General features: G+C 56.1%; 9 protein-coding genes across 9 annotated transcripts; 4 read left to right on the top strand and 5 right to left on the bottom strand.

Moving 5' to 3' along the window:
- Positions 1–742: 742 nt before the first annotated feature.
- On the top strand, positions 743–1,421 carry PG998_002867 (putative endo-1-4-beta-xylanase A precursor; the record flags this gene model as incomplete). The annotated part of the gene is made up of 2 exons (XM_066869685.1): positions 743–982; positions 1,029–1,421. 2 exons carry the CDS (start codon positions 743–745, stop codon positions 1,419–1,421), a joined length of 633 nt encoding a protein of 210 aa, XP_066738100.1.
- Positions 1,422–4,397: 2,976 nt separating this feature from the next.
- Positions 4,398–5,818, bottom strand: PG998_002866 (mitochondrial 37S ribosomal protein uS2m; the record flags this gene model as incomplete). Its single annotated transcript, XM_066869684.1, has 3 exons — positions 4,398–4,770; positions 4,840–5,710; positions 5,788–5,818. 3 exons carry the CDS (start codon positions 5,816–5,818, stop codon positions 4,398–4,400), a joined length of 1,275 nt encoding a protein of 424 aa, XP_066738099.1.
- Positions 5,819–6,190: 372 nt separating this feature from the next.
- Positions 6,191–8,060, bottom strand: PG998_002865 (histone acetyltransferase; the record flags this gene model as incomplete). The annotated part of the gene is made up of 2 exons (XM_066869683.1): positions 6,191–6,967; positions 7,023–8,060. 2 exons carry the CDS (start codon positions 8,058–8,060, stop codon positions 6,191–6,193), a joined length of 1,815 nt encoding a protein of 604 aa, XP_066738098.1.
- A 1,373-nt stretch (positions 8,061–9,433) lies between these two features.
- Positions 9,434–10,893, bottom strand: PG998_002864 (uncharacterized protein; the record flags this gene model as incomplete). The annotated part of the gene is made up of 2 exons (XM_066869682.1): positions 9,434–10,661; positions 10,754–10,893. The coding sequence occupies 2 exons, from the start codon at positions 10,891–10,893 to the stop codon at positions 9,434–9,436; spliced, it is 1,368 nt and encodes a 455-aa protein (XP_066738097.1).
- A 588-nt stretch (positions 10,894–11,481) lies between these two features.
- PG998_002863 (amine oxidase- flavin-containing superfamily) lies at positions 11,482–12,957 on the top strand (the record flags this gene model as incomplete). The annotated part of the gene is made up of 2 exons (XM_066869681.1): positions 11,482–11,509; positions 11,660–12,957. 2 exons carry the CDS (start codon positions 11,482–11,484, stop codon positions 12,955–12,957), a joined length of 1,326 nt encoding a protein of 441 aa, XP_066738096.1.
- Positions 12,958–13,357: 400 nt separating this feature from the next.
- PG998_002862 (uncharacterized protein) lies at positions 13,358–14,247 on the top strand (the record flags this gene model as incomplete). Its single annotated transcript, XM_066869680.1, has 5 exons — positions 13,358–13,572; positions 13,626–13,695; positions 13,760–13,837; positions 13,896–13,972; positions 14,055–14,247. 5 exons carry the CDS (start codon positions 13,358–13,360, stop codon positions 14,245–14,247), a joined length of 633 nt encoding a protein of 210 aa, XP_066738095.1.
- Positions 14,248–14,291: 44 nt separating this feature from the next.
- Positions 14,292–15,953, bottom strand: PG998_002861 (uncharacterized protein; the record flags this gene model as incomplete). Its single annotated transcript, XM_066869679.1, has 1 exon — positions 14,292–15,953. The coding sequence occupies one exon, from the start codon at positions 15,951–15,953 to the stop codon at positions 14,292–14,294; it is 1,662 nt and encodes a 553-aa protein (XP_066738094.1).
- Positions 15,954–18,244: 2,291 nt separating this feature from the next.
- PG998_002860 (uncharacterized protein) lies at positions 18,245–19,204 on the bottom strand (the record flags this gene model as incomplete). Its single annotated transcript, XM_066869678.1, has 2 exons — positions 18,245–18,379; positions 18,974–19,204. 2 exons carry the CDS (start codon positions 19,202–19,204, stop codon positions 18,245–18,247), a joined length of 366 nt encoding a protein of 121 aa, XP_066738093.1.
- Positions 19,205–20,400: 1,196 nt separating this feature from the next.
- PG998_002859 (uncharacterized protein) lies at positions 20,401–21,417 on the top strand (the record flags this gene model as incomplete). Its single annotated transcript, XM_066869677.1, has 3 exons — positions 20,401–20,730; positions 21,111–21,188; positions 21,253–21,417. 3 exons carry the CDS (start codon positions 20,401–20,403, stop codon positions 21,415–21,417), a joined length of 573 nt encoding a protein of 190 aa, XP_066738092.1.
- Between the last annotated feature and the right edge of the window lie 1,083 nt (positions 21,418–22,500).

Raw genomic sequence — 22,500 nt, 5'->3', positions numbered from 1 at the left:
GCCCGGGCTGAATCCAGCTGTGATGTGATGCTTGGACGCCTCGATTCCCACCTATCAATCCCGTCGCCGCCAAGCTGCCACTCGGCACCATCCGCCAGAATGCGACCGTCGAATTGTCCGTGGCTGTATACAATGTTGGCTGTCCATGGCGCCATGAGATTGCCATGTCACACACAGACGCCATGTCGTGAGGCGGCATGGCACGAATCGTGGACCGACCAGGAAGCAGCGGTCCTTGCCATGCTTCAGATAGACGGAAAAAACTCCGGTAATCTGCCCAGCAGGAGCCGGGACCCCATCCAGGAACCCCTGCGCCCCCAGCTTCCTGCTGCAAGTCCCATTCCACCAATCAGCCGTCTCGCTGCTCGACTGCCCCCAGCGGGCCGACGATGCGACCCTAGGCCACCCCCATCCAAGGGGACTTCCCAATGCGGCTCGCCTTGCCCTCCCACTTAGCTGGTTTGAGGTATATGCGAATCCACCCGGCGACGCTGGCATCGGGCGTTGGACAGAAGGAGACTGGAAGAGTCCCTGACTCGAGGCGACGGCTCGCATGAGATCATTCGGCAGCTCTTCGATGCGTATTTAACCACCTTCTCCCCGTCGCCTACAGTCTCTCTTTCGTCCCATCCCACCATCCCAACCAACTTCCGTCGATCACCCGTCTGTCGATCATACACTTTCGTTTCACCCAATCCCACCCTATATACCATAATCCAACCAACCAACTAAGCCCTTCAAAATGGTCTCCTTCACCACCCTCGTCTGCGCCGTCTCGGCCGCCGCCGGCGTCATGGCCGCGCCCGCCACCGAGGTCGAGTCCCGCGCCCTCGTCGAGCGCCAGACCCTGACGACCAGCCAGACGGGCACCAACAACGGCTTCTACTACTCGTTCTGGACCGACGGCCAGGGCCAGGTGCAGTACACCAACGGCAACGCCGGCCAGTACAGCGTCAAGTGGAGCGGCAACAAGGGCAACTTCGTGGCCGGCAAGGGGCTTCAACCCGGGCTCCGCCCGCACCATCAAGTACTCGGGCAGCTACACGCCCAACGGCAACAGCTACCTGTCCGTCTACGGCTGGTCGCGCAACCCGCTGGTCGAGTACTACATCGTCGAGAACTTCGGCACCTACAACCCCTCGTCGGGCGCCCAGAAGAAGGGCTCCGTCACCTGCGACGGCTCCAACTACGACATCCTCGTCAGCACCCGCACCAACGCGCCCTCCATCGAGGGCGACGGCAAGACCTTCCAGCAGTACTGGTCCGTCCGCACCAACCACCGCTCCAGCGGCAGCGTCAACACGGCCTGCCACTTCAACGCCTGGAAGTCCCACGGCATGAACCTCGGCGCCTTCGACTACCAGATCGTCGCCACCGAGGGCTACTTCAGCTCCGGCTCCGCCTCCATCACCGTCTCCTAAGCGGGGCGATTGTATGAGTGGCATTATGAATGACAAGAGAGAGACATTTCAAAGCCTGGAGCCACGACGACGACGACATCCTACAGCAAAAGCGGCTGTAGGAGATTAGACAGGGGGACACAGACCCGACGCCGCGGGTTGCGGACACTACTTCATTTCTTCGGACGGGCTTCTGGCACACCTGTATATAGCACCTGGTCGCCTTCGTGTAAAAATTTCAACCTTCTGGTAGAGTCCTGTACAGGACCACCAGCTTTTCCATCTACCAACTGCTGCTCGATGATCCCAAGTGAAAGTGAACATGATTTGCGAGACAGGAGTGCCGACGCATGTCCTTACTTCCGAAACACCTGTAGAAAAAAATAACAAGGCGGGATCATGCGGGTGTCTGCTACATCGTGACTGTATACCAATCAAAGGCGAACTACCGTAATATATTAGCTACGTACTCGTAACCATAGGTGTAGCCTCGTGACCACACGTTCAGCGTCCTTTGCTGGAATACAATCACCACCTCGACCGGCCGGCCCCCTGTATCTGCCTTCCCCTAAAGAGATCTTCCAGTTCGCGTTGGAGCCCCGTCACACGCCGCAAGACGCCATCACCATCTCCCTCGAGCGGATTTTAGGAGACCACGAACCCATCCACGAGGATCCGCGGGCTCCGGGCTTTCTGTCTGGGAAACAATAACGGGGGGCGACGAGGTAGACGGAGTCGCGGTGGTGGCCGAGGATCTGCAGTTGGAGCTCGGCGGGGAGCCGCACGAACTGGGGGAAGGACGGGGCCGGGGGCGTTGGGCTTGTCTCGGTCCTTTGGATATAGATTCTACCAAATCTTTTAACAAGTTTCGAAGACATCGTTCCTACTGGTTTCCGTCGATGAGTATACCGTGGAAAAGGGGGTGTTGAGCGTAGGTGTCAGAGAAAGACGTGAGGGTGAGAAAAAGGAATTGACTAGGGAGAGGAATGCTCATGGTCGATTGAAACGTTTATGAAGGTGTACGATCTTATACATAATTACCTGATCTGTATTTGAGCGAAATGGCTTTGGATTTGGCCCCAGGTTCCAATGGAACCCAAACCTCGAAAGCTGTTAGGTGGATTGGATTAACCCTGAGTGGAAAACCTTACGCTTTGTGGCAGCTTTGTCATCTATGAGCTTGACTATATTTTATCTACAGTATTACTTACATTGCGAAGAATAACCACCAACTCGAGTGACGCATTCTGCTGGCCACGTTCCAAACGGGGAGGATCCATACAACCATCTTGTCGTTGGATCTGTCGAAGATGGAGATAACATCGCTGCCATTATCGTTGATATTCGTGGTCCGCTTATGGTCCCATGATGGAAATATGCTTCCTCAGCGACCGGCTGCCGTTGCTCGTAGCTTGAGGGGCTAGGCGATCCAGCGCACGACGGCCATGGATGAGAGCGTGAGGAGAATGATGCCCTTTTTCAAATTATCGACCACTTCAAGCGTCCATTTCGATCACAAGAGGAGACGCGGTACCTTATCGAGACGCCTCCACCGCCAGATCCAGGAGATGTCTATCGCGTCCACGACCAGTGGGTCTGCAAAAGCTTGCTATACTCACTGAAAACTTAAACAGCAGTCGGGTACATATGATTCAGATCAGGCGTGGTTTCTCTAACAATACGAGCCATGGCGGCACAGTAGTTGCGTGAACAGCGCCACCAGTGCAGGCAGCACACTGCTACAGTCGGGTACACGACTCTAGAGGCCGGTCTGGTTGTTGCAGCGGGAGACGGCATTGATGACCGTGCCGTCTACACGTTGGTAGAGGACAGATGCCTGGAAGGTTTTGTGCATCGATCTTGGTCTACTATATATCTTGCACCTGTTGCAGTGAGCAGCCTTGCACAGGCGTCTCCTTGGATGTCCAACCCGTGCCCAGGCTGTTGCTCCAAGTCAGCACTGCAGCCGAAGTCGCGAACGGGCGGAGAGTGGGGATCCCCAACGACACCATCTTTGGCGCTGCTAGATTAGCTGCAGAGGATCTCGCCCGTGGAATCGTCTTGCATCATGACCCTCGAGGTGGCCTTCAAATTCTGAAGAAAAGGATGATGGCAGCGGAACTAGCCACTGTCGCTGCTGTCCAGAGAGAAATGAGGCGTCCAGACCGAGCAGAGCCCAGGGCCGTTGAGTAATTCCCAGTTTGGTGTTAACTTAGACCAGCAGAGAGCCCGGAATCAACGTGACAGGACCTCGGAGAGATGCGAAGGGACCAATCGAATATGCTGCAACTCGTCCAACAAGCCAATGAGCTCAGAGTGATGTGAACCGGCGGCATGTTGCTGAGCTAAGCACCACTTTTGTCTACCGTCAGCCCTTTGGTCTATCCTCGAATAGAGATTCAGGCAGGGCAGCGAAGATTCCGCATTTCACGCCGGATGTAAATATGAAGATGCCGGTGAATAGGCTATATCCATAGTCAAGAAGAAACAGGAGTTAGTGGTGTGCCAACCCCCTGCCAAAACACTCCAGGGAAGGGCTCCAGGGTCATAGTGCGACACCCCTGTGCCTCTCATGTCGACGACGAAGCAAAAGGGGACTTCTGCTGCGCAGGTAAGCCGAAATCCACAAGGCGAGTCCCGGTAATCGTCCTTGATCATGTTTTGTCTGAGTGAAAACCTTGAGTAAGAGTGATAGTCAATCTAGCCTGCTGGAAGCCTCTTTGACGACGGAAAACCCTCCGTCACAGCCCATGGCCAGCGCCGACGCTGCCGTGGACGGCGGTGGAACATGCACCTCTCAATCACCAAAGAGCAGACCGTCCATGATACAGTCGGTATTCCAGATCTATTTTGCACATCTAGGTTATACACATCGTACAATAGCCCATTGTCACACGGGTATCGCTCTACCGAAGCCGCCGCCGCGTAGAAATGGGATGAGTGTGGTGTGAGACAGCCCAAGAAGCATGCAGCAATCCACCCTCGCTTTGGGTTGTTCTAATTTTTCCCGCGCGACGCGTTCCTCAGCAGCGAGCCGACATCCGCCTCACTGGCCGCATCCACCTCCGCCTGCAGCTCCGCCAAGGCCTCGTCGTAGGGCTGATCCCTTCCTCCCTTGGCCGCGGAGAAGTCTCGTCCCGGCGTTTCCACACCATTTCCTTCGTCCTTCTCTCCGTCCTTCTTTCCCGCCTCTTCCGCCTCCGAGCGTACCGTCCACTTGGCTCGCTTCTGCTGAATCTCGATGAACTGCTTGATCTCGGACGGCGTGTTCCACGTCACCTTGCCGTTGTGGGCGTCCTCCATGCGGCGCTTCTGGCCGGCTTCTCCTGCGCGGCCCAGGACGCTTCCAATGACGGCCAAGCAGCGTAGACTAGAGACAGGTCAGCATTGCGCTTCTGGCGGAGAGAGGCTCCTTGAAGAATGGGGGCTATCGACTTACCTGTCGTCGTTGGCGGGGATGGCGTACGTGACCCACGTGGGCTCCGTGTTGGTGTCGACGATGCCGATGGTGGGGACGTTGGCCTGGCTGCACTCGCGCAGCATGGTGAAGTTCTCGAGCGGGTTGAGGCAGACGACGAGGTCGGGAACCAGAGCGCGGCGGTCCATGAGGTGCTGGTCGAAGCCGGCGACGGGCTGGTCGAACTCGTTGACGACCTCGATGGGGATCCCCGGCAGGATCTTGTCGCTGTTGGTGATGGTGCCGGGCGTCCACTTGGTGAAGAGGTGGCAGGCCTTGGCGAGGCGCGCCGCCTGCGTCACGATCTGCGTCTGGCCCGGGCGGGTGCCGACGAACAGGATCAGGCCGCCGTGGTAGGCCACCTCCTCGACGACGCGCGCCGCGCGCCGCAGGTGGGCCGCCGTCTGCTCCAGCGAGATGATGTGGACGCCGTTGCGGACGCCGTAGATGTAGCGGGCGTTGGCGGGGTTCCAGACCGAGGCGTGGTGGCCCATGTGCGCCTGCGAGGCCATGAGCAGCTCGAGCGTGACGTCCTTGGGGCCGGGCGGGTTGCGGAACACGTCGCCCGGGCTGTAGCGGTGCTCGACCACGGCGCCCACGGGGGCCAGGCTGCGCTTCAGCTTCTGGGCCGTCTCCCAGTCGGCCTTGGTGGTGTCGGGGACCACGGGGCGGCGGCGGGCGGGCTTGGCGGCCCTGGCGAAGAGGGAGGGCACCCGGGGCGCCTCGGGGTTGGTCTGGAGGGCGGCTTCGACGGCCGGGTCGGCGGTGGCGACGGGGGTGCCCGAGGTCTCGGTCGACAGCGATCTCAGGCACTGCTGTCCTCGGCGAAGAGGCGCTGCCAGCACCTTGCGGCCTGCCGTTATCATGAGCGCGTTAGCATTGGTGGCCCGATTCGTAGCAATTGATTGATCGGCGGGGACAAGAACGTACCATGGCGAACGCCAAACTCCCTGATAATCATGGTGACGGATGCGAAGGACGGTTAAAGCTTGACACGATCAAGCTGCCCATCAATTGCCTCTGCCGTGGAACTTTTTCGGGCTCAGAGTCGATGGCGTTGTCTGATGCTGCTCAAGCTCCCTGCAAATTCGGCACCACAGTAGCTCCGCCCCCGCTGAGTCAGCCACAGCAAGTGGGGTCAACAATTATCGTGCATTCCGGGGCTGCGACCTCTTCAGCCAGTGCATCTCGATAATTAGGTGCGGAAGACCAGCAGGCTTAGCAGATAGAAGATAAAATAGATGGGTATCATTTGCGTTAAAAGACGCTTCGAAAGAAGCTAGTTATCTCATAGTAAACGTGCAGCAAGCAACATGAGAAAAAGCCGCACCAGCTACTCCTCTTCCTCCTCCTCGCCCTCTTCCGCCTCAATCAACTTGATCGCGTACCCCTCCACAAAGCCATCCGGATCACAGGCCCTCTCCAGATCAATGCGGTTGTCCTTGACCCATTTCCTTACATCGTCCTTATCGATCTTGACCCGCGCGACTTGCTTGGCTTCCTCTAGCTGCTCTGCATCGACGTGCCTCTCGTCGGCTGGACTGTCCGCTTTCTTCCCGGGCCCCATGCCGTCTTCGACCATGATGCCCATGTCGCGTATCACGGCCAGGCAGTCCTCGGGCGTGATCCACGTAGCCTGGCTGCACTCCTCGGCATCCACAATGATTTCCTGCTCGTCCTTGCTGGGCAGCTCCAGGCCCAAGAGCCAGCGGCATATCTCGCCGGCCCAGAACCTCCTGTAGCCCTTCTTGCCCAGTTCCGAGATGGGCTTCTCCGGCCCGCCGAGGACCTTCTCGCGGCGCGAGATCTCGTACGAAACGCCCATGAGCAGGGCACCCAGGCCTTTCCGTTGCCACGGGGGAAACACGAGGATGCATGCCAAGTTGTTGTTGTCCCAGGAAAGTTTTTCCTTCGAGAAGAAGCCCACAACCTGGGGGCGCCGAGAAGCTGACGTTTCTGCCGGCGACTGTTCGACGTCTGATTCGGATGGTGTGGCTGCGGGAGGTGGCGTGTAGACCAGAAGGAAGTAGTTGAACCCAGCCACGTCGAAGAACACCGACTTGTTGTCCAGAAACAGCTTGGCGAATAGAGACAGGTTTTGACAGAACAACTGGCAGACCGAATTAGTATCGCATGCACGTGAATCGCGGCATCTTCTGACTTACTGGCTCATTCTCTCCATCCACCTCCCAGACACTCCACTCGCCTTCCGTAACGGGAGCAGAGCCATCCTCTTTCTTCGGCTTGCTCTTCCGCCGGGCGTCCGAGCCACTTGTACTTTGGGGAGTCCTGCTCTCCTTGGGATGTACGTAGATCTTGGCACCGGGCACCCAGGCTTTGGGCAGACAGGCGTTTATGTGTTTGCGCCACTTGGGCTCCTCCTTGGAGTACTTGAAACAGGAAGGGCAGACGAAGAGCCGGTCCAGCAGCACCTCCTTGTCCTTCTTGCCGCCGCCGATCTTGCCGCCGCCACCGCCGGGGTTGGCCTTCCCGCCCGAGGTGACGGATGCATCCCCCAAGACGTCCTTGCCGTAGTAGGAAGGGTACCAGGCGCGGAACGAAATGTCCCCCAGCACCACCCTGTCGATGTTCCGATCGGACCGCGGCGTGGGCGGCGGCTTCTGCGGTTGGATGGACAGGCGACGTTTCGGCGTGATGATGGAGCTTGTTGATCCTCTGCATGCCGCGGCCGGATTGTCAGGGCTTGCGGGCGCACTGGGGCCAGGGGCTCGTGGCCGTGGGTGGGGCGCGACAGGAGAGCGCTGGTGCGGTGAAGAAGGGGCAGCAGCACCTTTCGCGTCGGCTAGGTGCGCAGGTTGGAGGTTCTCCTTGCCCTCTGCGTGGTCCGCGGCGTCGACATGGTCTGCAGTTGCGCTGTGCCTTTTCGTTCGTCGGATGGTGGCATGGGGGACCTTGGGCCGAGGGGCGGCCGAGTCAGGGTCCGATGTCTTAGCGGTGGTGTCGCGTGGTCTCGTCACGTATGTCTTGGTGATGGGCGCAGCGGCCGAAATGGGAAGGGTGGGCTCCGTCGGCGCGTCGTGGGTGTCGGACCGGACGCGACGGCTTCTCAGCGGCTTCTCGGGCTCGGCGTCATGCTCGGTCAGGAGAGTGGTGGGATGGGAGTGACGGGTGGTTCGTCGCGATGCGGATTCGGCCTCGGCTGGGTTTTCGTCATGCACACGCTTGCGCTTCGAGTGCACCATTCTGCCTCGCCCATCCAGACAAGCGAAATTCGAATATTTGCAATTGAAAGCCGATTGCCGCGGGGTATTTCAATCAACGCTGGCAGTCTCGTGTCGACAACTAAATCTAAACGAATGGCTAGAAGAGTGCTGGCGAGCGCGCGTTGGGTGTTGGGTGCGCATTTAGGCTTAGCTAATAACCTTGTCCCCAAATCGCGGATGTATCTCCGCAACCTCGCTACATGCACAATCCTCTGTAACTTATCGACACCAACGACACACCACGGCGTCATGTGAAAGCGATTCCATTGACGCAATGCCATAATTATTGACCCAATAGCATAATCTGCATGACTTGATCTTTACCAAAAAACACCAATCCAACAACCACACCCATGGGCTCCCATAGCAGCAACCCCCTTTGCGATAGCTCCAAGCCATTGAGAGCACTTTGAAGTAGGTCATGCACTTGACTGGCATTGCTTGACATCCAATTCGTATTATATGTATGCACTGTTTGGAATGTTTCAAGTGCGGTCCGCGAAACGACGCACTTTATGATGTATGGCCCATCCCATCCCAATCCCAATCCCTGTTCCCCATTCCCCCTTTCCCTTGCCCACGAGTACTGCCCACGAGTACAGGCGCGCAGTGGAAAAGCTCAATATTCTAGAGGGCACATGGGAGTGAAGACCCATGATACCACTGTCCCTGCCCCTGCCCCTGCCCCCACAAACTTTGTAGTAGGAGATACCCACGGCCACTGCTTACCCCCTCTTCTACTCCGAGATCCAATAGACCAGCTATCCTTGTGCCACCAGCAATCGCCACAACCGTGTTGAAGCATGCGATCTGTAGGGAGTTGAGAGGGGTAAGTGCTACTCCCTGAGGTGTTGTGACACGGGCCCCTTCCGTGTACCATGTTCTCCCGCCGTGAGTCTTGCTCCGCGGCGAGGCTCGCCATCTAGTATTCGGCCTTACCAACGGCCCTGGAAGTGATCAGATCCTGCATTGATCGGCGTCTGTGTCCTAATGCCCATGTTCCTGGTGTCGGCACGATCAAGTCGACGTTTCGAAATCCGCGGACCCAAGACCCTTGTCCAAGCCCTTGCCGAATCCATCGTCGCTTCAGCACTTCGAACCCTTCGTCGCGAACACGTTGCTGCCCAAGATCCTTCCGCACGGCAGCTTTCAGACGGAGAAGTGCGTCGCTGTAACCAGAAAGCCGTCCTCCTCCCCATCTTCAAGCGGCCGTCGGCCGTCTGCCCATGTTTATACCCCGGCGGTCCAGACCTGCGTTTGCCCTGTCCCGATCCAAAGCCTAGTCATTTCAATCACCCTGGGTGGCTTCCATGCGGTTTCTGCGTAGCCAGTAGAGGCCCGGTCATGGGAGGTCAGCTTGCAAGTCGGGCACAGTACGCATTCAGCAGGAAGTCCAGTTCCTGCCGGACCTTGTCGCCCTGCACCTCCTTGCGGGGGTCTTGCGCAAGCGCCTGCTCCAGGTCGGTGAGGACGGACAGTCTCACGAGATCGTCGACGAGAGTGGTTGTGGGCCGCGTCACGACATGCTGGAGCGTTCGGTTCCCCGCGCCAACCGTCTCGAGCCCGTCGCCAGGGTCTCCCTGCCCCTCCGGCTCCGCCGAGAGGTCCGCAGCCTCCCCAGTCTTGGCGTCGGCGTCGCCGTCGCCCTGGTCCGACTCGGGCGAGTTGGCCGAGGCGTAGTCGTTCATGGAGCGGGAGATCTCGTCGAGGTCCTGCGAGACCTCGACGTTGCTGTACTCGTCGCTCTGGGCCGTGGCGTCGAGGCGGCGCACGAAGGAGCGGGCGGCGCGGCGGCAGTAGTTGACGAAGTCCTGGAACGGGGAGCGCGGCTGGGCCTGGTCGGCGAGGAACTGGTAGTACCAGTCCATCATGATGGGCAGCCAGTGGCGGTGCTCGTCGGCGCTCATGCCGGCCAGCAGCTGCAGCGCGGCGCGGTAGGGGTGGGCGGCGCCCCAGCGCGTGCCCGTCAGCTGGGCCGAGTAGCGCAGGGCCGAGGCGGCCACCTCGTGGCCCGCGGCCGACACGATGAGCACGAAGGCGATGGTGGTGCCGAACAGGCGCGGGTCCTGGCTCTTGAGCACCGCCGCGTGCTCGTCGAAGAAGGGCTGCAGCACCTGGAACGCCTGCACCGTCCGCCGCCGCCGCAGCGCGCCGCTGACCACGACGGCGATGTGGTACCACTCGATCAGCAGCTCCGTGACGCGCGGCTGCGGGATGAAGTCCTGTGACCACCACTGGTTGCCGAAGCCGCCCAGGATGAACAGGCGCAGGTTGTGGTTGCACTCCTCGGCGCGGCGCAGGGCGGTGCCCGGGGCCACGGGCAGATGGGGGGCCAGCGGCGGCAGCGGCTTGGGTTTGGGCTTGCTGCCGACGACCTGGTCGTAGAGCTTCATCAGCACTTCCCGTCGGTCGGGCGGGAGGCGCTGGATGTACGAGTAGACGTAGGAGAGGCTGACGTTCCAGTCCCCGTCACGTGGCTGTTGCCTGCCAATCATGCGCTCCAGGATGCTTTTGGCCTCGTCGAAGCCCAGGTTCTTGCGCAGTCCCCAGGTGCGGATGCGCAGCTTGTACATGCGCGCACTGGCAAGGCTGATGTGTAAGCGGGCGGTCCATTGAGACATTGAGAGCAAGGTGGCTACGGCTGTGGGTGTTGTTTGGTCTGAGCTACTCACGTTGCATAGAAGCCATGTTCCTTCTGCATTATGTGGATAATCTCGCCCAGCGTCTTGCGGCGATACAGCCAGGAGATGGTGGTGCGGTGCTGTTCCCATTGGTCTGGCGTCGCCCAACGGTCCCCGACAGGCTCCTGCATGGTTTGGCTGGCGAGCGAGTCAACGCCAACAGCCCGGAATGTGGGATCTCAGCGACCAGGGTGGATACGACACGCGGCTTGGCGATGGCGGTAGCGTGATAGATCGATGTGCACAGGACTCGGGCCGGTAGAAGAGGCAGCTGGCTGGGCTGGAGGATGACACGAGTACGGGGAGAAGTGTAGCGATACGGGCAGTCGGTGTGGCCAACCGGCCATCCTCGTCCATTGAAAGGCGGGCACAGCCACGGGCCCGACTCCACCCGTTTTGGCGGCAAGGGGGGCAAGGAGGGTCGACGACAAAAGTCCTGCGCATTATCCGCCTGCATTATCGCCAGCCCGGCCCCTCCATGCTGTGCCACGTGCGTGCATCAAGCCAAGACCGCATTTGGATCGATGGCATCAAGGGCCGTTCAGAGCATCATCACACTGCGTCACCGTTTGGGGGTTTAGCTGCCGTCGGAGCATCCCTGGCGTCAAAGGGATGCACTAATGTGCGGCATCACGGCTACTGCTACTATCCGAGTCAATACATAAGGTGGTATATAAGTAAAATATAAGAGGGGTAAGAACCAATACCAACGCACCTTTATGAACTTCACCATCCGCTTCAGCACTCGTTTTCAATCCCAGACGTGTAGATCTAGCGTCAACACCTGCCCGTTGCCATGATGAAGTGTCTCGGGCTCACCATCACGTTCGCATCCGCCATCATCGGCACCCTAGCCGGCGGCGGCAATCCCCCCATGTTCTGCCACGGACCCCGCAGCGTATGATTCGCGGGACATCATCCATCGAGATGTCGTCATCGTCGGAGGCGGCTCCTCGGGCGTCTACAGCGCCATGCGACTCAAGGACCACGGCAAGACCGTCATGGTCGTCGAGAAGAAAGACGTGCTGGGCGGCCATGCCGAAGCCTGGTTCGATCCCGACACGGGCACTCCCGTCGACATCGGGGTCGTGGTGTTTGCCCACACGGACACGGTCAGGGACTACTTCGCGCGGTTCAACCTCTCGCTGACGCCTCTGACGGGGATGAGCAAACCCCAGTACGTCGACTTCACCACGGGTAAGATGGTGAACTACACCGAGCCGGACGCCACGGCATTCGGTGCGGCCTTGGATAGCTACGTGAACCAACTCAACAACTACCCAGCCCTCCAGGACAGCTTCAACATGACCTACCCCGTACACCCGGATCTTTTGCTTTCTTTTGGTGATTTCGTCGCCAAGTACCAGTTGCAAGACCTGGTTCCCAAAGTCTTTCTCTACAACCAAGGAGCTGTGCCGCTGCTGAACATCAGCATGGTATACACGTTCAAGTATCTGAACCTGGACGAAGTCGACAGCTTCAAACAAGGCTCCCTCTCATTGGACCACAATTCCGTGACCGAGCTATACCGCCGGGCCGCCGCGAGTCTGGGTCCCGATGTCCTGGTCAACTCCACGGTGAAATCGATGTACAGATCTAACCTGGACGAGGTTCGAGTGGCCGTCAGCACGCCCGCGGGCCCGAAGCTGGTCGTCGCCAAGAAGATCCTGTCGACGATTCCGCCACTCTCCGACAATCTGGACGGGTACGATCTGTCGGCAAACGAAACCAGCTTGTTTGGCCAGTTCTTCGCCAACGGATACTACACCGCTGTCATGAACAACACCGGACTCGAGAACGCACAACTGACCAACCACGGCCCGGGTCGCCCGTACGGAGTCCCGGAGCTCCCAGGCATCTACACCATGAACTCTCGACCACTCCCCGGCAACCGGTCCGTCACCCAAGTGTACTACGGAAGCCCCAGCGTGCTGCCCGACGAAGAGGTCAAGGCCGACATCGTAAAATCCCTACGGCGATTCCAGGCGGAGAACGGGCTGCCCGAGACGGAGCCGACTTGGTTGAAGTTCTCGAGCCACTCCCCTTTCAATCTCATGGTGCCCAACGACAACATTGCCGCGGGCTTCTACGACCAGCTCTTTTCGTTGCAGGGGCAGCGCAATACCTTTACAACGGGGCGGCGTGGCATTCGCAAGGGTCTAGCGTGCTCTGGGAGTTCACGGATAGGTACATAATACCGATCATGTTGGCGTCGATGGAGTAGGAGGCGTAAAGGGTAGACACACAATGCTATCACTTCCTGCTACTACTACTATGAATATGCTTTTGGTAATAAAAAATGCACTCCATTCAACCACGAGCCCGACCGCCCTAATGGTGTACATCTCCCTAGGGTCATGCTTGACTGCCGCGCTGAGTGGTAGGAGCCTCGGCTGAGAGCCGGGTGCTCCTTGCGCCCGTATTGGGATGTTTCCTAGCGTAGCAGCGAACGAATATGACGTATATGGAATTGGCCTTGTCAGCAAGCCTGGGCATTCTTTCCCACACTGCGTGGTGACGATATTGCCGTTATGCAATGCCCTTTCCGAATTAGAGAGCCGGGCTACGTATGGTCGAATAAACGCCGAGACATAAATGAACCTCATATCAGCAAGTTCAGTTCTACCACGCTCACTCATCATCATCAACATCATCAACACCATCAACATCATCAACACCATCAACATCATCAACACCATCAACATCATCAACACCATCAACATCATCAACACCATCAACATCATCAACACCATCAACATCATCAACACCATCAACATCATCATCATCAATATGGATTACCAGACACCTTCGTTAGTATACAATATCTATACTATTATACTACAGAGTATTAACTGTACTGTAGGGTACCAGAGCATCTTGCTCTCACGAGTAAAGAAGAATATCTTTACCAAAAAATGGTCGGAATGGCCCAGGTAATTACAGTTAACCTGATAATATACCCTATTCTATTCAATTACTAAATCGCATACTATACAGGCGGAGGCGGATGGGTGGAAGAAGCTGGGGTACGTGTTGGCAGCGGCCTCAGTGGCCAACTGGGGCTGGGTCGCTTGGGTAAGTAAATGATGTTTCCTGATTAGTATGGATACTAATAATGCATTTCAGAAGATAGGCCGATTCTTCTAGAAGAGGCGGGCGGCCGCCCAGCGGGTGGCCAGAGACGGCCAAAGATCCGGGGCCGAACGGGTGGTAAGATTATCAATACTCACATTGCTAACGCTCTGTTATGGGCTTTGGTACAATTAATGCAGTCTTGCTAACAGTGATGTAGTGAATCAAATAATCGGCCTTCGGGCACCTCCCTCCCCCCACCTTTCATCACCACCATTGGTATCGATTTCAAGATCCGAACCATCGAGCTCGATGGCAAACGTGTCAAGCTGCAGATATGGGATACTGCTGGCCAAGAGCATTTCCGAACCATCACATCAACCTACTCTCTCGGTGCTATGGGAACTAGATAATATCATTAATACAGATTGATGATGAACAGCCCACAAACACAGAATTAGACCGGTGTCTTGGCCATGACCTTGAATGGATGGGCCTCAGTGTTGTACACAAAGTAGTTCTTGTTGTCACCGCTCCCAGGTGTGCCAGCTCCCACGTCCCACTCGCCCTTCTTCTCCGACTGCACGAGGTACTGGTACTTGAGCGTCTCTGCCAACATGAAGCTTTGCATGATGCCCCCGCGAATACCACCCCCGTCTTCCTTGAGCACGTTGGCAATGGACCCGAACCCGCCCGGCACGCGCATGGTCCGGTTCTGCGCCAGCGTGTATGCCCAGGCCACGTCGCGCCAGTAGGCGTCCGCAGTCCACTGATACGCGTAGTACCAGCTTTCTACGGCTTCAGGGGCCTGGCCTGCGGCCGTGTAATAGTCCTGCAGATAGTACCCGGCGCGCTCGTAGTACGCCGTCTGGTTGGTGAGGTTTGGGTTGGAGTGGAGAGCTTCCACGTCCCAGCTGTAGAGCGCGGGCCCGATGCCCGCTGCCGTTTGTCTGTAGCCGTTGGCGCACCACTCACTGAAGTTGAGACCGTACGGCAGCCAGTCGGGACGATTCAGGGCCGTGCTGCCCATGATGAAGGTGCTGCCGATGAAACACGCCAGGGACTCGCTGTAGTTCACCTGCTGCGTGCTGGCAAAGGCCGTCGCCATGGTGAGGTCCGGCCGCGACGACGGGTGGGAAAGGAGGTGCGCGATGGTCGAGTCGGCGGCCTTGGTGAAGCGCTCTCCGTAGTTGGCGTACTTCTCGGGGTCGTAGACGTACATCTTGAGCAGGTACTCGTAGGCCGAGTCGTTGCCCGACACCCACCCGCCGTACTGGTCCAGGATCTCGCCCGTCTCCACGCTGAAGTTGCCGCCCGTCAGGCCGGGCCAGACCTCGGACGAGGGCTTCAGCCAGTAGCTCTCGGTCTTCTGGGCGAGCGCGCCGTATTGGGGGTCGCCCGTGAGGTCCGAGAGGTGCTGCCACTCGAGCACCAGGGTGCCGATCTCGGCCAGGCCGGCCGTCTGGGTGCCGTCGGCCATCTTGGACGCGTCGCTGAAGGTCCGGTTCTCGATGAAGAGTTGGCCCACCGGAATGCCCGAGGTCGTGTTGAAGGCGAACTTCAACGTGTCGGCCAGGGTCCTGGCCTGGCTCAGCAGGGTCTCCACGTGGGTGGAATTCACTTTCAAGTGGCTGAAAGGCCCCTTCAGCAAGTCGTACGTGGAGAGCAGTCCGCCGAGATAACGGATGTTGGTCTCGAACAGGCTGACCACGCTGGGCTCCGGGGTGTTGGTCTTGGTGAAGTCGATTGTGGGAATGAACTCCAGGATGGTGTTCACGATGTCGGTCTGCTCCATGATGATGGCGGTATCCAATCCGTCGACGGCCGTGGCGCCCCAGCCGTTGCGGTCGTCCGAGTAATTGCCGTAGAGGGGCCGAAGCGAGTCATGGGGGAAAGCGTGAGTGTAGTAGGCGTTCCACGCAAACCGGAACATCTCGACGACGGCATCGGCGCGGACGGTCTGGTTAGACTCGAATTTGGAGTAGTCATAATCGGATCCCCGTTGCTTCGGGTAGGCTAACGCCGAGGACTCATCTGCAGGAGCAGAAAGGGCATTCGGGACGAGGCATCCAATCACGGTGGCATAGGATGCCAGCCGCACTAGTTTGGCTCCAATCATGACAGTCTATTCTCCTCAAAGACAGGAGGATTGCCTGAATCGAAAACCGGTATTTGCGCAAATCCGGCGAGTTGGATGCGCTGAGAACCACACCCAGAATGGTTGAGGGGCGTGATGCAGGTTAATATATGACCATGGAATAGGAGACCGAATCATGGCCAGCCACACGGCTGCATAAGGCGCTACCTTGATAAACTTTGCTGGGGGTCGCGGGGGCTAGGGGGCCGCGAGATTACAGAATGCTACACACTTTATGCACGTTCCCGGGATCCCCCGCACTCGATCTCTGCCCACAGACGGCTGGCCCGCCACCCGCCATCCCCTCTAGTTCTACGGAGTGCACGGGGAACGAGTAATGTATCTAAGTTCCGTATCTGCGAGCACTGAAGTCTACGTGGGGCTTGGCTGGCCTATATGCGACGCAGATAGTTCAGACGAACTCTGGCTCTATGTCGATGACTATATCTTGGCACTAATTTCCAGTCACATACACAAAACGCTACTCATTACAACCGGGACTAATGTCGGGGAAAACATACGTTCCACGCTACCAGTCCAAACTCTTTACATCCGAACAGCTTGATTGAGATAAATGTCTCTTTATGCTGCTTGTTGCGTGCAAACCTGCTGCACCCTCTTGAACCCCATGTAAACCACCTGACACGTAGAGCGCTGCGACTCGGCCAAGTTGGTTGTTATACGAATAGTTCTGGAAGTTTGATTGATTTAAGTTACACAGTACCTGCCGAAGTTCGCAATTGCGAGGATACTTACCGGCGAGTGGCTTGCACGCCGGTGAGAAACGAATACAACTTTTGAATTTAGAGAGTCTAAACCATCGCACACATGTACAGCTGCATTTCCACCGGCCTGATGTGGCGTTCCATGACATGGCGGCGTTATACCCATATATCTCGTATTTCTCGAGGTTCCCACAGCTCGCCACCAGCCCTGGAGTGTCATCGTTGCAAATACATGGTTCCAGCGGCTCATAGGGCAAATGGATATCGCCCTGATGTGACTCGGCGATTGTTGGTGCCGTAATAGATCGGTTGTATTCGGCGGCTAGGAGGAGAGTGAAGATGTATGTCGCTATCGAGGAACAAAACGAAAGAAGAGGCATACCCCTAACAGACGGAATGGCTCCCTCATCTCAAGATGCGTTGTGTGTTTAGGTGGAAGCACCTTGGGGTGAATTTTTGGGGGAGAAATGAAGGGATATATACGTCGTACGGTTGGGGTATAACAGCCTCTTAATTGCGCGCGCACATTTTGCGAGTCAGATATCTTGTAAGGATTCGTTTCTGTTGGGTCTACAACCAACAGAAATGTCGTACTCGTCTTGAAAACCACGAGTTGTCGCGATTCGCGAGAGCCCAGTTCAATAAGACTCTATCCGCCCGGCTGCACTCACATCGACAGAGCCATAAAAAGCTCTACCGGCCGGAATGCAGCTCAGACTGTAGATCGTTGAGCTGGGTCTTCGCTCATCCCTTATTGTTCCGGAATTGTTTCGGTTCGACTCGATGTCGGGCTATCGACTTCTTCAGAGAGTCCAAGAAGTTGTATAAAACCTTGGCCACAAAGTCCCAGAATTGTGTCAAAAGCTTGTCGAGCGTCCTGAAAAATCCAGGTTCTCCAGAATCTGGTTTTTTCCATACGTTATTCAATACGTTTTTCAATACTAGGACGTGGCATTCACATGCGCAATGCCACCCGCCTCGGTCAGGCTGCCATTCCAGAGAGGATGAGAATCCATATATATCGTGTCCTTGGCATTGCTCCATCAACCCAGGCGTCCCCATGTTGCAAACACACGGTTGAGGGGGTTGGTGGTCGGATAGATTCGTAGCACGACGATGCATCTGGGGGACTGGCGCGATTGGCGTGATTGGCGCGATAGAAGAGTGGTTGCGTTCGTCTAGAAGGAGAGTCAAGGAGTATACCCCTAATAAAGAACAAAAGGCAAGGAAGAGACATGCTCCAAACGGACCATTTGCCTCCCTCATTTTGAAGATGTGTATGGTGTTTCGGTTCGAGCGCCTGGGGATTAATCAAAACGGTAAGTGAGGTGTTTCCTGTGGAATGAAAAGATGTACATAAGATGGTGAGACTCATTACAAATAGGCGAGTGAGAGAAAGTAGCCATCTTTTATTATATGCCAGTTCTGCCAATCTCCGATGGATCAGTCAGCTGAGAAGACTTTTTCTCATGTCGCAGGCCAGCAACAAAAGTTTATGTGTTTAAGTTCGGAGGGCGCCGGGTATCACAGGCTCTTCCCAGTTGCCGATCAGGGCTGTGGGCTCTTCTGCTGGCTCTTGTCGTTGTGCAGGGTCTTCTCGATATCAACCAGGTGTTCCTGTCCGTGGGCGAATAAGGGCGGGCAGACGAAGATGGTACCGCCTTCGTAGCTCAGTGCCGACACCTGACACGGCTAATACAACAATCTCACCTGACGGAGATCCTTCCATGCTTCGGCGGTTCGATTAGCGGCCTTGAGTATAGGGAAATATCTAGGCAACTATCTTGGCATCAATTACCCAATGCGTGCCTGCTGGAAGGTTCCTCATAATTGCTGTGACACGTGGTGATCAGCGCCGCCGGTAGATGGTGAAGGGTCAATAGTTTAGATGAACTCTAGCTCTATATCTATAACTATATCTTGCTCCTCATTATAACTAGGACTAATGCCGGGAAGAACATGTTACACACAACCAGTCCAAACTCGTTACATCCGAATGTTTTCTTGTTTGAGATGAGTGTCTCTATGCTGCTCGTTGTGCAAAACAGCTACAGCCCCTTAGACACATTGTGCAGCGTATGACACGTAGAATTGATCGATTCAAAGCTTCATGCAGATATGTCATTGTAAATTTGAGCTGAGCCGCCAGTCATCTCTCAGTGCTTTCAGAACTGCCACAAAAAGCTCTGGTTGTTCTAGTCGTCCTGTGGCTTTACCGGCGTCGCGATCCGCGAGAGCTCAAAGGGGGATGTTGCAAGAACATTGGCACGCCCATACGCCTGGGAGCTCCCATCGCAGTCTGGCTGTGAACCCCCATGGAACGTTACCCATACAGGCGTCAATCAACCCAGGAGTCCCCATATTGCAGCGACAAGGTGGCGGCGCGTGGTCTGGCACGTAAGGATCGGGTTTGTGCTCGTTGGTAGTTGGTACTGCAGAAGAGAGGCCATAACCAGCCACAAGGAGAGCGAGGAAGTACACTTCCAAGAGACGGCGTGGTCCCTTCATCTTGAAGATATGTATTTTCGTGTTTCAACTGGGCTTGGCTGTTATGAGTCAAATAATAGTGAATGAAGTCAAGGCGGCCTATTTTGCTGCAAGTCGATGGATTATTGCTTGATGTGGTGCGGCGTCTGGACTTGGAGAATGTTGGATGTCGGATTGAGACTGTGATCCGATATGTGGAAGAGATCTTATGAGAAGTGGTTTTGGCGATGGTGGGTAGGTTCGTCGCTGGGAAACTGACATGTGAGAGGAAAGGATGAAAGAGGTGTTAGTGGTTGTGAATTAGTGTAGAGGGAGTGAGGCAGGCTTTATACGGGATGCCCTGGGATATCGGAGACAGGAAGTTGCTATCAAGGTTTTTTTTTTAATTCATTCGAGTTCATATGATGGTTATATTTTTGAGTTTCTAAGGCTATTAGGTATAATTACCTCATATTTATAGAAGAAAGTCTTATATAATCGTACTAGCTTAGATATGTAAGGGCACATCGCTAGCAGCTACCTGCGAGACGTTAAGCTCGGGGTCGATAGCGGTGGTGGCGGCGTCGGCCACGGTTGCGATTGTTCTTGTTCTTGTGGTCGTGGTGTTGTTGCGGGCGGGGGCAAGGTCGATGATGGTGATGGAGAACTTGTGGCAGCAGAGAAAGAAGAGACACTGATAGGAATTGATTACAAATTTCTTAAATGGTATGAAGAACTGCTGCTTAGTCGGGGAAAGAAAACGTTGATGGAATTGCAAAAGACACGCAAATTGGTTCTTGCAAGGGTGACCAGAAGGTGACAGGTGTCCCGCCTTCCCCCAGAAGGACTGAGCAGAAAAGATGCCCAAGAAAAGAGGTGCTATGCCATCTTTCTGAGGAACGTCCATTCAGCGATGGAAGGTACAGTCTTCCGATGTCAAGCCGCGTAATTAGTTCTAGACGGGCCCATCGGAGTCGAAAGTGGGAGGGTTTGTTCCGACTTGGTCATCAGGGTTGCCTGAGCAGGTGTCAGCTGCGCATATGTACCTTCTCCTGCCAGTCGAGTCTAGAATACCACCGCCATGGGCAAAGAAATTTGGGCAACTACTTCCCCTTGTAAGATCATCTCTGGCTGCGATTGCAGGCCGTTGCAATCAGTGCAGTATTGCTGACAGTCGATCTCCGAAGATCCAAGGACCTTGAGGCACACACCTCCCACGACTGTTATTGACTCACATCATGCTCATGGTGGAGATCAAGTTCTCCTTCTTCTCTCTACTCCTCTCTTTCGCGTTGGGGCTGGGATATGCCGGTCACAATGTCAGTCACACCGCTGAGACGACGACAAATCGGGCGAGTTGCCCACGACGCCCACGGCGCACAACAACAGCTGATACTACTGCTTTCACCGCTAACAACAACAACAACAAGACCAGCGCCCTCGCCCTCGCCAACAGCAACCGCAGCAGCACCACTGCCACCACTGCCACCACGACCGCCCCCACTATTACTACCATCGACCTCGCCCTCGCCAAACGCACCGAAACAGCACCAGCAGCAACAGCAGGAGTAGCAGCATCACCACCATCATCACTACACATACACACACAGACATTACCTACACCATTATCAACATCACTATCAACAACATCAACATCATCATCAACATCTTCCTCGGCGCACCCGTCGCCACCACCACAACAACAACCGCAACCGCAACCGCAATGATGGCCGACCCCGTCATCATCACCACCACCATAACCACCGCCGCCGCCACCACCATCATCAACTTCTTCCCCACCCCCAAGATATGGCGGTGACTGCAGGCTGGGACAACCAACCAACCTTCCCCGGGAGGAGAGGGATCTCCTCCGGGAGACTATCAACAACTGCGAGGTTAGTTGTATTACAGTGAACTGCGTAATGTATTCTATCTAACATATGTATAGTCCGATAAGGACTTTTTCAAGAAGGCGGGGGACGTCTTCGCCGTCTGGGGCCTTATCTCCTTCGTCACAACCGTTGGGGTAAGTGAATACATGTTCCTCCATGGACATAGCCACTGATGACATATTAGGGGTGGGCCCATAGCGGCTGGGTGGCTGGGCGCGATTGGCACCACCACCACACCTACCAGGAGGCCCTCGTCGGGCTGGAGGAGGTCGCGCTCCGCCTGCGCCGCACCCACCATGTGGAGAGCGCGCTGACCGGCTGCCGCCGCCGCCACCAAGCACGAGTAAGATCATCCATCCCTAGCTTCGGTTGCCTGAGCCCCGTTGTGCGGTTTCTTTTTACTAACGGTTGTGTAGTCGGCTTCGGCCATGGTTCAGCTGGCCCATCGGGCACACACGTACAGAGACACGCACACACACACACACAATGGCTACGGCCGTGGAAACGTGGGGCGAGAAGAAGGGGGTTGATCGGCGCCAGGACGCTGGCCTCCAGCCTAGCCAGCTGGAGGCCCGGCCGCAACTGCACGTTCGGCTGCAGGAGAACGTTTGCCCGCGCCGTCGCCGCCACTCGACGGTAAGACCATCACTGGCTTCGATTGCGGGAGCTCCATTATGTGGGATTTGGAGCAGTTAAGAGACTTTTGCTAACAGTTGTGTAGTCGGTCTAAGTTCGCCTGCGGGCACCCTTTTCGCCTTTTCTTTCTTTTTTTTGTCAAGTTTTTTTATCTTTCTTTTTGGCCAAAGAGCCAACAAGACCGTGTCGACCTGTTTTTTAAAAAGAGTTAAAATAAAAGAAAAGAAGAAAAAAACTTGAAAACCAAAAAACAATCACCAAAAAAGTAGCGCTACAGCCAATTTACTGCTCTCTCTGAGAGCTTCAGGCTGTTGGCGGTGGACCGTGCACAACGGTCATTTGATGACCATCGGCCACTAGTTTGATAGCAATAAACCATCGTTCTCCCATTATTTCTGTTCGTCTTTTGCGGGTGACTGACCGAATCGATTTATAAGGCCATTTTGGCTGTTCGTTACTTTGGTGGTCTGTTTCCCCCCATTCCAAACGATATACGCATTGGTACTCCACACTGGTAGCCAGCTTGGTACCACAGGCACAGCTGGGCGAGCGAATCAACTGTGCTGTCGTACCACAGGCTACAGGCACTACAGGCAGGGCACAGGCACCACAGGCATAACCTCAACACCCTCCATCCATACAATTCAATCCCTCGACATTACCTCAAACGTCGCGGCTTGCCTTACCCCTCGTCCTCTCGTGTGCGCCAGCACCAACTATCAAGTACATTTCCCATACTCGGTGACAACGCTACAGCCAATCTAGTCGCTGCGTGCCTCGGTCTCCCAACCCTTCTTTCGATCGCGATGG

Source organism: Apiospora kogelbergensis (assembly GCF_038363985.1).
Source record: "Apiospora kogelbergensis strain CBS 113332 chromosome Unknown utg000001l_segment0_segment0, whole genome shotgun sequence".
Taxonomy (NCBI): domain Eukaryota; kingdom Fungi; phylum Ascomycota; class Sordariomycetes; order Amphisphaeriales; family Apiosporaceae; genus Apiospora; species Apiospora kogelbergensis.
This window is presented reverse-complemented; position numbering and strand designations above follow the sequence as displayed.